Source organism: Ictalurus punctatus, chromosome 21 (assembly GCF_001660625.3).
Source record: "Ictalurus punctatus breed USDA103 chromosome 21, Coco_2.0, whole genome shotgun sequence".
Taxonomy (NCBI): domain Eukaryota; kingdom Metazoa; phylum Chordata; class Actinopteri; order Siluriformes; family Ictaluridae; genus Ictalurus; species Ictalurus punctatus.
The window spans coordinates 16,334,194-16,349,692 of NC_030436.2; the positions used below are offsets into that span (position 1 = coordinate 16,334,194).

Sequence of the window (15,499 nt, forward strand, 5' to 3'; positions counted from 1 at the left end):
GATCTCTGATGGACTCCTGCTAATGTTAAATACATCCTGCTTCAAATGTAGTAATGATTATATTGAGGTTAAGTAGGAGTTTACTCCCAGGATCAAATATAGACTCAAAATGAGTTTTAACGACCTCGTAAATTAGACGCAGGAGGAATTTGACTTGGTGTGGAGACAAGTTTTTATTTTATAACCAATGAAAAACTAATACAGTTTTGTTACATCATGTGATTGCATTAAAAGACCACAGTAGATGGTCATAGTGAAATATGGTAATATTCTGTAGAGCAGAATGCTCCATAGTAGCATAATGTTATATACTCATGGGCTTATTTCTTTTCTAAAATGGCAGTTTTATCTTGTCTCACTTGTCAATCTGCCTAAGAGGGTTGGATCAGTTATTTCCTTGGGATTATGAGAGTGTAGTGAATCAATTTGAACTTCGAACCTGATTTGCAGTGATCATACAATAAAGCAGGTTGCAGGATTACCTATCTATCTATCTATCTATCTATCTATCTATCTATCTATCTAGGAACACATGACATGAAACCATTAATTGAGTTAATGTCAGATAAAACAAACAACTAAAACAATTAAGATGGACACAAAAAAATGTATTCTCCTTGTGTAAACAAAAGGAGAATACATTTTTTTGTGTCCATCTTAATTGTTTTAGTTGTTTGTTTCATCTGACATCAATGTTTAGTTGAAAACGTTGTCATGTAAACAGCCCCTCAGTCTGGTCTTCTAGAGCAGTGTTTCCCAACCTTTTTTCCGTCATGGCACCCTTTGAAAATTGTAAAAAATTGTGGCACCCTACACAAACACTAATGCTAGACAGCGTTGGCTACATGAGGATGAAGTTGATGGTCCAGAAGCATCTGTCCATATTCTTTTGCACTACACACGCACCGTCACATGCTAATTATTAGGATAAAACACACACACACACACACACACACACATTATGCATACTGATGTTAACATGCTGCTGAAATAATTACATATTATTTATATATAATTTATTATTATTATTATTATTATTATTATTATGCGTGTGTGTGTCTGCCTTATTATTTCTGTGTCTGTGTTATGTGTCAGATATTTATCATATATCTTCAATGATTTATACACATTTTAACATTTTAGAAATGTTTGAAGGACATTTCTAGGTCCTTAAGAGGTCCTTAAACAGTAAACCTGTATTTGGATGTACTGTATATGTGAAAAAGGTGTGTGTGTGTGTGTGTGGGGGGAGTAACAGGTGGAATTGAAAATATTTCAGCCACATTCTACTTCATTTTTATTTTTATACATTTGGGATATCTTTTTCTACATTTAGGACTTATGTGGAAATCTGCTGATGTTTTAGATCATATTTATGTAGATATATAGAAAATTCTAAAAGGTTCACAAATTTTCAAGCACCACTGTAGAGAGAGAGAGAGAGAGAGAGAGAAAGAAAGAAAGAAAGAGAGCATTGAATATATTCATGTCTGTTTGGAAACTTTTATTTGTTTCCTTACAACCAAGAAACCTTGATGTCTTACATACATATATAAAGTGTACAGCAGTGTAGGCAGAAAGACATGGTCTGGATAGTACATTTTTAGAGACAGCCTGCATGTTCTTAATTACGTTTTCTTAAAGTAAATACAAATTCAAAACGTGTGCGGGTTGGTCAAGATTCAAACACAGATCTGGTTTCTTAGTAACTGCATTATTGTGTTCATTAATTCATCATTATAAATCCCTTTTAACTCCCCTAATATGGCAACTCGCTGATTATTTGACAGGTTTCTCTGTGGCGTTTATCACTAGCCTTTAAATCTTACAGTACAGATAATGGCAGCCATTAAAAAAATGCCCACATACATCTTCGTAGATAAACAATACTTGTAATGCAATGTACTTTAAGAAAGTGATTTATAGAGAAACTTGCATGAGAAAATTCATAACCCAAACATTAGAAATTTCAAAAGCCACAAAAGTCACAATAATAGATAGACTATTGTATCACTTCTCGTCAGTACCGAACACATCAAACAAAACAATCACAGTCTAAATTGGAAGAAAATTAAAAAGTGAACCTCCAGGTTAATAACTTTTGTAAAAAAAAAAAAAAAAAAAACCTAATTGGAGGTAGATGTTCTAATCAGTGAGATAACGCTGGTTGGAAATGCACAAACTTTGCGTGCTGGAAATCTTTAATCTTCTTAGACTATCAGAGAACCCTAGAAGAAGAATCGTATGTGCATAAATCGTGGAATGAACTTCCAACCTCAATCCGGACAGCAGAATCTGTCACTATCTTCAAAAAAAACAGCTTAAGACCCACCTCTTCCATGAGCACTTAACTAACCCCTAACTCTGGCTCTTACACCTCGACTCTGCTCATTTTTCTTCTTATAGACCACAATTAAAGATCTTGTACGGTAGCACTATTTGTATTGTTCTCCGCTTGATATATCACTTTGCTTGTATTTCCTCATTTGTAAGTCGCTTTGGATAAAAGCGTCTGCTAAACAAATAAATGTAAATGTAAATAAATCTGGGAATAAAATGCTATAGAATAATCGGTGAAATGTGTAAATTTCTAAATCCCACCTGGACAAATATCCAGAAAACGTTCACGACCGTAACTGTACGCAGATGAAACTACTGATCTCAGACAAAAAAAAAACAACAAAACAAAACAAATAAAATACTGAAAATATCTCAAGTTTGTGAAAGACCACCTCGATGTTCTTCTACACTGCTTCTGGCACAGACAACGAAAACAAACGTACAACTCAATATGTAACACTATGTTTGGAGGAAAAACATACCGCACATCAACTAGGCAGCTTGGAGGAAAGAGCACCATACGTGCACGCTATCAGTACAGGGAACTATGCATCAAAAAAGAAACAACAACACAGTAAATCACCTGAAGCTATTTTCTCCTCAAGTTGCACAATTGTGCAGGATGATAACAGATAAAAACGGAAGTTAATCTACAGATATCTTAACCCTTTCGCTGTGTTTCGCGGTGTTCATGGTGACAACAAATAACGTCTTGTAATCTGTTTATTATTAGACTTAGATTCTCGTGGAGCATCTGTCATACCATGTGAATGGATTGTTACTATAGAAACAATAAGAAATTCGAACGGGAACATTTAATATAAACCTAAATAATTTTTTTTTTTTAAAAATTCAGAAAACAAACTGTTCTCATCTATACTCGAGTTCAAGGACCTGCATATCTATTCAGAATTATTTTCTGAATGTTCCTGGCTTGGTGAAAGTTTGATTATTTCTGTCCATCGCTCTAAATTACAACCAGAGGCAAAGACGGCATTATTGTTCATTATTTAATTCCTACCGCCCACCGGCAGATGCTGTTTGAAATGAAAATGACTTTTGAGATGTTTTTCTGATGCGAGTTTCTTTTCCGCAGTTCCTTCGCTCGCTAGTTATTTGAGAGCAGAGAAATGCTTTTAAGAAGCGATATCAGCAAGCGGCTTCTCTGATATTCTCTTGCTCGGGCGATTCTTTTTGGCCGCAGATGAGATGAGGTCGCGACAACAGCACGCTGTCCTGACGCTGTTACCGTTTAGGGGCTGGTGATCAGAAAATTGAATCTAAATAAGATTCCCCATTGAAAGCCGTGTGCGGCCGTTCTACATGATAAACAGTGATCTATGCTGCAAAAGGTGATTTCTTTAAAAAAAAAAAAAAACAACAGAAAAAAACACGATTCTACCAACTTTCCAAATCTGGCTTGTACAAATGTTTCCTTTGTTTCTGCATGCAGATTGAAAACCATGTGTTCACAAGTGTTTTCTAAGGCTCTAAACGAATAGCTGTATAATATTTGTATGATATAAATTTGCGAGCAGCAGCTCGTTCTATCATTTCTGCCTCTTTTTTTTCTTCTTCTCATGGATTGTAAATAAATATTTTCCCATTCGGTTAGATGCTGATGACTTGAAATGCCTCTTTGGTGAAGTGTCTCTTACAGCCTGCTCAGTCTATGAGTATTTAATCACTCATTATCAGAATAACAGTCGCACGCACACACACACACACACACAGACACACACACGTCTAAATGTATTAATGTCAGCCAAGCCGTTAGAGAGCGTCTAGCAGCTTAAAAAATGATGAACGAAATCTCTTAGTAGTGCGTTATTGATGTAGCGGTACTTCTGGGATCCCATTTACTCGTATGGCTTTTTGATAAACAAATTTTAATGAGAAGGCGCTCGGTTTGTTTCTGATAGCATCTTGACGCACGCAGCTCCCGCTTGTCCTCTGAGGTGATGCTACTTGAATAAACTGTACTTATCAATAATCTAACCCGGCAGTGAGAACTTGTTATTCTCCACATGCACCGTGAACTTATTTGATCTGATCTCAGGTATGAATCAGGATGTGTTGCGTCTGTTTACCAACCTTGAATTATGGAACAGCAAAGAATATCCTTGCTTCCACTCAATCGAGGAAGAACTTAATAGCATGCCCATAGCAAGAAGTGAAAATATACACAAGGCGGCCAGATGAACCGTATGTGGACACCTGACCATCACACCTACACGATCTCTTGCCACGAAGTTGGAAGCACATGGATATCTAGGATTTTCCTTCATTGGAGCTCAGTCCTGTCCCCAGAGCCACACTCCAGAATCTTGTGGAAATCCCTCCTAGAAGAGTGGAGGTCATAAAAAATGGGACCATTTCTGGAATAGGAAGTTCAACAAGCACATATGCTTTTGATTCGTTAAGTGTCCACAAACGTTCGGCCATATAGTGTATAGTGCAAAACACATCAACAAAGCGAAAACCCAACAGCCAATCAGAAAACACACACACACACACACACAGCAGCAACAAAAACATGGCTGCGATTTCAGAAACACAACAGCAAACTGGAAAACGAAACATTAAATCCAAATTATGAACAAAATCGCAAATTCAGAAGCAAAACCAAAAACACAAGAGCTATATTATTCACCGCTGATGGCGTGAGCTGCCATGTTGACCTTGAGGTGATATGCTGAACTCGGGGTTGTGGAGACCTTCCCAACCTCCCGAGTAGGAATTGAGGAGGTTGGAAATTTACCCGATTGCAGCATAAATGAATTAACACACTCCATTACACACTCATGCACTCATCCTTCCATCAGAGTGATTTTACGGGAATGAAATATGCTCCGTTGGCGTTAATAGTCATGTAATTCTACTGCTTATATTCTATAGCTTTTCTAGAGTGGGAAAATGTTAAATCTTCAATGGGTTACGATCATATTGACTTCTGCAGAGACAGAGAAGGACGTTTGTGTGGAACTTGGCTTATTGTTTTTTTCATTGTCTTTAGAAAAGCATATATTGTCTAACAGTTTTGTTGAAGATTATTCATTGACTCTTGGATATACCTGTGAAAAATGAGATTAGAATAAGCAGCAGCTCATCTCTGGCAACTCTGACTCTTTCCGACATGCCCGCATTCCACCCTGTGTTTATCAAGCCGATTATGGGCACAGATCTATGATTATTCTCATCTCACCCCATGCAATCCCATTCATAAAAAATAAAAAAGCGATGCTAGATCAGCAAGCCTGGTCGAAGAAATTCAATACGATCCTCTTTCTCAGATAGCTGCGGCACACGCTCATCTTTCAACTTTAGACCAGTCAGCAAAAAGGATAAATGTCACATGTTTTGTTGATGTTATTAATTTCATGATTGGGACCGAAGCAATGAAGAGAATCTTTTAACAAATGTTAAATGTGCATCATAAATCAGCGCAACTAGATCGTTGCTTCAGAATTGACCTTTCAGAAGTGCTAGTCCAGCTCTTATGGCGAATTTGTCAAAAACGAGGACGCACGTCGTAATGTGGCTAGTAACACACTATATAAGGATGTGTACAGTACTGGAAAGGGTTTGAGCATTAATTCTGAGGAAGCTGAGGCAATAACAGCACTGGTAGTGACACATTCTCGGAAATAAAGGCCCCAAGCTGTACTTTTCCTTGTCGATAAAGTGGTAACATAAGGCTGCATGGGCCACTCCAGTAACAAGGAAAAGTACAGCTTGGTATCTTTATTTCTGAGAGTGTAGTTTGAATGATGGGTGTAAAACCTGCCACACCAACAATAATGCCCCAAAACCAGCTATTTACCTGAGGTTGAGAAGATTTGGCACGTGTTCAGCATTCCAGTTCATCCTAAACGTGTATAGTGGGATTGTCAGGGCTCTGTGCGGGACACTCGAGTTCTTCTTCCTCAACCTTGGCAGACCATGACTTCATGCAGCTCGCTTTTATGCACAGGAGTGTTGTCATGCTGGACGTTACGGCCCGGTCTAGGTCGGGCCATGACATACAGTGAATTAACGGGTTGACGAGACCAGGATTGTGTTTGCTTTGTGTTTGTTCTCTCTCTTTTTTTTTCTTCAGTGGTTTAAACTTTGGAAGCCGACCAGGCCAAAACAATAAACAAAACTTACGTTTAACTATTTGAAAAGGAACAAATTAACCTAAAAAGAAAGAAAACAAAAGTACACTTCCTTGTCTCACTCCCTAGCTAACCCAAAACCAAGAGAAAACGAATGAACATAAATGGCGCTGACTTCCTACTAACCACGGTTAACAGTGTGCTATTTACAAAGGTGACTTTTAGTGTATGTAATTTACAAGAAAAACAGACACCCATCCCACCCCCGACATAGACACACGAATGGCACATAATACAAACAGAAACACGATTGAGAACGTAACATGGAACAGGTTTGGGCTCAACCTCTTAGTTCCAGAGAAGGGAAATGCAATGACATAGAGACTTGTCTGATTCTAACTATTTTTTCTAACAACAGTTTGGGGAAGGCCAAACTGAAATGGGTGTGATGATATGTCAGTTGTCTACATACCTTTGGCCAGATAGTGTGCATCAGAAATATCCACCAATTTTAGGTTAGTAGAACGTTTCCATCTCACACTCCCAGGGTCCCTGGTTCGATCCTGAGTTTGATGTATTGTATGTGCAGAGTTTCACATGCTCTTCCTGTATCCAGGCGGGGTTTTTCCAGTTTCTCCGGTGGAATACCGTGGGTGTCTCTAAACTGCCACAAGGTGTGAATCAATGGAGTTGCCCCATCCAAGGTGCATTTCACCTTTCGTCTGGTATTCCTGGTATAGCCTCTGGATCCACTGAAACTCTAACCAGGATAAAGTGCTGACTGAGTGAAAATGAATGAACGAATAGAACATTTTTTTAAACATTCCCAAAGAATTTCTATCGCAAAAAGTCTGCAGTGTTGCTATATATATATTTAAATTTGTAGGAATGATAACAGCAAGATTTCTATATTTGTCTGCCTGGAAATACATTACAGAGAATTAAAAAGCTAACATTGATTAGGACTATTACTTTCACATTGCAGGACTATTTTTAAGAACCTGTTGAATACACTACTGAACATTCTGATAGCATTCATTGTTAGCTCTAGATACCTGTTATAGTGTAATATTTTTTACATTTCTAAGTTAGTCCCATATATTCATAGTGCCTTATTGGTAATGCATGTAATCCCTCAAAACACATCTGGAATGATGCCCTAAACAAACTGTAAAGTGTGTTTCTGGTCATTTCTACCCATTTAGAGTGCTTGATTACTCTCAGATGTGCTTTTTTTTTTTTTTTTTTGGTTAGCTCTAGCTACCATGTAATATTTCCTACATTTTTAAACCAATGTTGGAATGGATTCTTTGTTCTTATTATTTATGTTTTTTTACCTTTCCCCCTTTTTTCGCTTTGTTTTTCTCTGCATCCGGACTCCTGCTTCAGCTGGCAGGTTTTGTATCACTATGCAAATCTTATGATAATTGTAGAGTGCTTTTGGAAATCAGTACCCTGGTGTTTCACTGCAACGAACATTATAACTGGGAAATTCATTCGGTACCACGTTGGAGACGTTGCACCTGTACTGGTTTTGATTCAGCGAAAAAAACAACAACTTTGCTTTGCACCTGTATGTTGAATGAGTCATTCTGTTGCACCTGTCAAATTGGTAAAATTGCTAACTATGTCTTTGTGTACATAGTTACCAGAGCATGGGGGTGCATTGGTTGCCAAATAATGAACGGTTTGGCTTGACAGTTGCAGTCCCTGGACTCAAAAGATGCCTCAGTTATTCCGATTCGTTTCGGCTTGCGAATGCATAGCCCCTTTATAAAACATTCTCTTTGCACTATATGGAAGAGTTCCATTGATTTGTATTTCTTTCCTCAGAAACATATGTTTACATTCGCTGCTCCAAGGCGTGGGTGCACGACCTCATCCACAGTTTTCTGAGCGTGTAGCCCACAGGGGAGGCAAAAGTGGTTTTCTAAACGTGTTCCTCTGTGCCTCTGCTGAAGTTTGGGCCAATACTTATTTTGGGTCCTGTCCGTAATATGCCATGGATTGGATGGACCTTTCGAATGAGGAAGGGGTTTTTTTTCTTTCTTTCTTTCTTTCTTTCTTTCTTTCTTTCTTTCTTTCTTTTCTTTCTTTCTTTCTTTCTTTCTTTCTTTCTTTCTTTCTTTCTTTTCTTTCTTTCTTTCTTTCTTTCTTTCTTTTTTTTAAGAAACTCAACCAGACAAGTCTCTGTGTAAGAAACGGTAAGAAACGGTAACATAGTCGAACGATTAACGCGGTTAAAACCGAAACTACTGTTAGAACTGCTGTTATAGAAAATTAATCAGCACCTTCTGACTGGAGAATTCAACAGCCCAGTTTTTTATAAAAGGCATTAAAATACTACAATACAGGTGGTTTAAAAGACAAAGGGTTGTGGGTGTCTTACCTGTCTCATCTTATGTTTGTGCTTTGTATAATGTATCAGATCAGATTCAGCACATTATCTAAATGTCAGAATAGGGTTTTTAAGTACTGGGAGAAGTGTGCAAATGCCAAAATTGTTAGAGCTTGACTAGGATGGGGGGGAGGGGGGTATGGGGGAGACGACAACACCACAACAAAACGATGTCTGTAATTCCAGTTTAATAAAATGAATCAACTTTTAGTGTGATCTAACACGAAAAACAATACACACATTTACAAACATTTACCAATTCTTCTGAAAAATCCCGAGGTTAATTAGGGGTTAGGGACTGGGATAGTGTTTGTACCTGCGCTAACGATGTTATTCTTATAAAAACAAGTGAAATCTGACCACGTCACCCTTTAGTTTGTTCGCATTTGGAAAGATTTCTGATTGCATTTCACACAACAGCTTTGTTTTGGCTTTTTTTTTGTGTCGTTCTTGAATCAGCTCGAGGATTATTGTAGGCTATCTGACGGTAAACCGCTGTATCACAAACTGCTTGTGGTGTCCTGTCCGATTGCGGCGGTGTAACGCCGTTCTCTGTGCTCAAGGTTACAGATAAGCATTCAACACGTGACCTCTTTGTGACCCTGGTCGTAATACCTATGTGAGCCGCAGATTTAACCGCTCGCGGCAGGTACGGCGTCCCGGCTCTGTGGAAAAAAACCCCCACATTCGATTACAAAGATGATAACTGATTACCCAAGAGTGGTGTATTTTTCACAAACACTTAAAGCTACACATACACACACAAGCCACCAGACGTGATCAAACCTGACATGCCGGTGAATTGATAACGCCGGCCGTTAAGAAACATGTAAACGCTTATTAATTGGATCATTGCGATGTGAGCGCTAAACTAATTGCAGCATTCTGACTCTTAATTGCCGAATGGCTGGATTCCGTTTAGAATGCTAATAGCCGAGACAGCTGGTGCACAGACGCTTTCTGTTCTTTCTTTCCTTCTCTCCCCCACCATCCTTTTGCTTATTTGGATCATCTTCCAGGACGGCATCCAACACGCAGTCGGGGTTTGTGCGCGTGCCCGAAATGTGTGTGTTTGCGTGCGGATATTTGTGTTGTTGGGTGGGCTCGTATGTGTGCGTTCTGTGAGAGAAAGAGCAAGCGTGGAGAATAAAACACTCTCTCATTATCTCCAGGCCGCAGCCTTGCTCTTCCACTGCTCCCCCAAGACCAGACAGCGGGTACGCATAATCACACAGGCCTAATTTAACCCCATTACAATAATTCATGCACATGTAGGAAAGAAAAGAAATGTTAAAAAAAAAAAAAAAGGAGCCCAACCTCTGCCACTCATTACATATAATTAAATCGAGAGGAAACCGTCATGGTCACATGCCAAATTATTTCACTCTGGTCTTTTTTTTGTTTTGTCACCGTGAATCCAGTATAGCACTGATTACTGTTTTGTTAGTCACTGGCACTTTATAGAAAGAAAAAAAATCACAATTTCTCGATATTCATGCCAAATTGAGCCAGGTGCTTTATCTCCACAGTTCCGCCTCAGGGCAGCAGATCCAGATGCGACAGCAGCAGTACATTTTTAGCCTATTGATCTGATCTGCGAGCTTCCCGCACACCGTAAAAAGAGACCGTCGATATGTTTGTTAGAGCAAGGAGAAGAATGGGCCTCCTGGTGACTGCGAATCCCTTTGACACTTTATGGATCTTTCTTTGTCTGCCATCCTGTCTTTTTTCTTTTTTTTCTTTTTTTTCTTTTTTTTTTTTTTACATTGACGGGACTTGGTGAGATGTTTTAAAAATAGCCTGGCTTCTGTTTGTTTTGTTTGTCTCAACGCATCTTTGGTAAGCACGAGTCGCTCAGCGGCTTGACTGAGCAAGTGAACTTTGCTCTCTCCTTGCTTGTGCTTCAGGGCTGATCAGCATGTGATGTGAAGTGTTTAATGAGATTTTCTTAATAAAGACATAATGAGCATAATGGTGTAACAGTGACTCTGTATCTCCTACTCATGATATTATTATTATTATTATTATTATTATTATTATTATTATTGCTGAAATGGGTCCTATTCTCACTTCAGTTTCAATGGTTTCCTCTCTCTCTCTCTCTCTCTCTCTCTCTCTCTCTCTCTCTCTCTCCTCAGTTTCAATGTTTCCCTCACTCACTTTATCTTTTGTTTTTTAGTCTCTCTCTCTCTCTCATTGTCTCTCTCTCGCTGTCTCTCTCTCTCTCTCTCTTTCATCATGAGTCTCTTCATTGTTTTCTCTTTCTTAACTCTCATCCCGTTCACTCTTGACACCTTCTCTCCTTTGTTTCACTTCTCTTAACCTCGCTCTCTCCCCCACCCCTCTCTCTCTCTCTCTCTCACTCACACACTTACACTTCACCTCTCTCTCCTGATTATCAATGCATCTCTGTTTCTTTACCTATTTTACTCTAGTCTATTAATGTCTACCTCTTTGTACTCCAATGTTGCTTAAATATGCCTGGCTCTCTACCTCTCTCTCTCTCTCTCTCTCTCTCTCTCTCTCTTGCTGTCTCTCTCTCTCTCTTTCATCATGAGTCTCTTCATTGTTTTCTCTTTTTTAGCTCTCTTCCCTTCCACTCTTGACACCGTCTCTCCTTTGTTTCACTTCTCTTAACCTCACTCTCTCCTCTCTCTCTCTCTCTCCCTCTCTCTCTCTCTCTCTCTCACACACACACACACACACACACACTTACACTTCACCTCTCTCTCCTGATTATCAATGTATCTGTTTCTTTACCTATTTTACTCTAGTCTATTAATGTCTGTCTCTTTGTACTCCAATGTTGCTTAAATATGCCTGCCTCTCTCTCTCTCTCTCTCTCCCTCTCCCTCTCCCTCTCTCTCTCATCAGTTTCAGTATTTCTCACTCCTTTTCTCTCTCCATCTCTCTCTCTTTCACATTGTCCTCCTGCCTGTTCACTGATGATTTTCACTTTCTGAGATAAATCTGTTGCCACGTGTTACAGCATCTTTGTTTCTTTCTCTCTGTGTCGTTTCTTTAGAGCCATGGCTACATTGCGCTTTGGGCATAACATTATAAAGGCATCAGCTGTGTTTCTACAAACAGACCTGTCCTTCGCTCTGGTTAATCGGAAACCTGTGGTGCCTGGCCGTATCCTTTTTGTGACCTTTTGTTGCCTGCACTATTAGTGACCTGCGGTACATTGCGGTTTGTTCTTCAGCAATGTTCTTCAGCTCACAGAGCAGGTAGGATACTTGTCTTTCTCATATACACACACATGTACAAATGCACACATGCATGAGAATACTGTGTACTCTATATAGTGGTGTAGCTGTTGCTCAGCAACAGGTCTGAGTCCAGTTTAACCTTCAGATTGGTTGGTGCATATACAGATGTTTACAGAGAGGCCCTGGGAGAGAGTTCTCTCAGGGATCAAGAATAGCTGCAGAACTAAAGAAAAACAAATAAGGGGCTGTATTTGGAAAAAAAATCTTGAGGCACTGAATGAGTTTGTCCATAAAATCTATTCACAAAACTTTTACTGAAGAATTCATAAGCTAACAGGAAGGACGGGGCCAACCCAGTAGCTAGAGAAGACGGCATGTTACATGAATGTACATCAGCAGTGATTGGTTAATGTGCTAGTGGGAGCATAAATAAAATCATAACTCACTTTGTCATATTCACTTACAATTCTTCTGTTTCATATGATGTGTAAAACTATATAACCACTGCCATTTTGAAGACCACTGCATAACCTCTGCCATTTTGAAGACCGCTGCATAACCTCTGCCATTTTGAAGACCGCTGCATATCCATTGCCATTTTGAAGACCACCGCATAACCGCTGCCATTTTGAAGACCGCTGCATAACCGCTGCCATTTTGAAGACCGCCGCATAACCGCTGCCGTTTTGAAGACCACTGCATAACCGCTGCCGTTTTGAAGACCACCGCATAACCACTGCCATTTTGAAGAGCACTGCATAACTGCTGCCGTTTTGAAGACCACGGCATAACTGCTGCCGTTTTGAAGACCACCGCATAACCGCTGCCATTTGAAAGACCACTGCATAACCGCTTCCATTTTGAAGACCGCTGCATATCCATTGCCATTTTGAAGACCACCGCATAACCGCTGCCGTTTTGAAGACCACCGCATAACCGCTGCCATTTGAAAGACCACTGCATAACCGCTGCCATTTTGAAGACCGCTGCACATCCATTGCCATTTTGAAGACCACCGCATAACCGCTGCCATTTTGAAGACCACCGCATAACCGCTGCCGTTTTGAAGACCGCTGCATAACTGCTGCCGTTTTGAAGACCGCCGCATAACCGCTGCCATTTTGAAGAGCACTGCATAACTGCTGCCGTTTTGAAGACCACGGCATAACTGCTTCCGCTTTGAAGATCACTGCATAACCGCTGCCATTTTGAAGATCACTGCATAACCACTGCCATTTTGAAGAGCACTACATAACTGCTGCCGTTTTGAAGACCACTGCATAACCGCTGCCATTTTGAAGACCACTGCATAACCACTGCCATTTTGAAGATCACTGCATAACCTCTGCCATTTTGAAGACCGCTGCATATCCCTTGCCATTTAGAAGACCACCACATAACCGCTGCCATTTTGAAGACTGCTGCATAACCGCTGCCATTTTGAAGACCACCGCATAAATGCTGCCGTTTTGAAGACCGCTGCATATCCCTTGCCATTTAGAAGACCACTGCATTACTGCTGCCATTTTGATGACCACTGCATAACCGCTGCCATTTTGAAGACCGCTGCATAACCGCTGCCATTTTGAAGACCACCGCATAAATGCTGCCGTTTTGAAGACCGCTGCATATCCCTTGCCATTTAGAAGACCACTGCATTACTGCTGCCATTTTGATGACCACTGCATAACCGCTGCCATTTTGAAGAGCACTGCATAACTGCTGCCGTTTTGAAGACCACTGCATAACATTCACAAAAGTTAGTTAGTAAAACCCAATCCAGTCAAACACAAATTTGGTAAGTTAAAATAATAAAATTTTGGCTAATTGTCAAAATATACATGCCATGACAAGATTTTAATTTAATCTACATTTTATCTAGAGTATGGATTTACCCAGCCATATTGTGTATTTGGTAAAACTTGAGAGTAACCATGAATTTGTGAACATCTAAAAGAATATTGATTAAATTGTCAGAAAGCGTGTGGTTTGGATAAGGTTTTGATGTGTAACAGGACGCTCAGAATACATTCTGAGTTCATATACATTTTGCTCATATGGTGGAGATGTCAAACCCTTGATTAATTCTTCTAGGAGGTAAAGTGACAGCCACAGCATCCATGCAATAAGGATGATACATTATTAAAGCTTGTTGTCATTAAATATTTCAGATGAACTCCAGTGTGCCATCAAATGCCTGTAGCAGCCAGTTAGGATTGTTTGTGATTATGTCTTAATGACCTAGGAGTTCTCTGGGCTATCTCTAATTTTGTGCAGGTTTAGGACTAGAATGATTTTGGAATGATTGAAAATTAGGATAAATGTGCCTATTGTTTTACGTTTCCCTAAATCAGTTAGAAGCTTCTTTTAGCCTTAAGATTCTTTGTAAATACATCCTTAGATTAGTTTATACGTCTTCAAGACTTTCATAGCAAAACACGAAAGCCCTTCGAGAAATGTATATGGAATACAAAGTGCCTTGTATCACCATTTGTACCTGCACCTGTCTAGCTGCCTGAAACAAAATGCTGATTTTTTTGTCTATTAATCTTATTGCTCAAGGTGCTAATGTAAACCTTGCATATATTAGCATGATTTCCAGCACTGATTTGTTTGAATAATATACTGTTTTTTTTTCTTCTTTTTTTTTGGAATAATAATCAGTTCTTAGCTATTGTCTGAGAGATGTTCAAGCCCTGTTCTAGCTTATGTAAGCCCTCCTCATTTAGATTAGGTGCATATGGAAATTGAGTTCTCACTGTATTGTAAGTCATTGCTATACACTCCTAAAGGCTCGAAGGCGTGCAGCGTTCTGGAGCCATGAGGAATACATTAGCATCCTTTAGACAAATCTAAGATTCTGAGAACTGTTTCTTTCTGCTAAACCCCATAATCATTGAGATGTTAAAGGGCAAGGCTAGGATGTACAGATGCAAACGATAGAGAGAGAGAGAGAGAGTTACGTGAAGTATAAGCATAAATGTCTTCGCCTCCAGAATAAATATTTTTGACAAAGTGGTGGCTCTGGTGTTGGTTCAGGGATCCAGCTAAACTTGTCGCTGTATCTCAAATATTCCAGTTGGTGCAGGATGCTGACTGAAAGCCTTCCTCTTTATATGAATCAGCAAACTGTCGCTTCACTGTCATAGTTCTCGTGTAGTGTTATGACAAAAATGACTCCTACAACACTCATACGACCATTAATGGTGTTCTGAATGATTGGCAAAATTCAGAAAGGAGCAAAAAGCAAAAAGAAAATGTATTAATTAATTCTAACAAAACGCACTTGAACTTAAGTGTCTGTATGAATGTGAGTCACCATGCAGGAGGCATATAAGTGTGTTTAAAAAAAAAAAAAAAAAAAAAAAAAAAAACTAATCTGAAATCTCTTCATTAGCCAAATATTTACAGTACATAGAATAATCAGAACATTCAACATATATGCAACAACA

At 39.3% G+C, this 15,499-nt stretch overlaps 1 protein-coding gene across 1 annotated transcript in view; it reads left to right on the top strand.

Moving 5' to 3' along the window:
• Nucleotides 1-15,499, top strand: part of fhit (fragile histidine triad diadenosine triphosphatase) — a 265,926-nt gene that overhangs the window by 80,042 nt on the left and 170,385 nt on the right. The window contains exon 6 of the mRNA XM_053673957.1: nucleotides 11,861-11,970. Within this exon, the coding sequence (XP_053529932.1) occupies nucleotides 11,861-11,970 (110 nt within the window). The remainder of the gene's footprint in view (nucleotides 1-11,860; nucleotides 11,971-15,499) is intronic.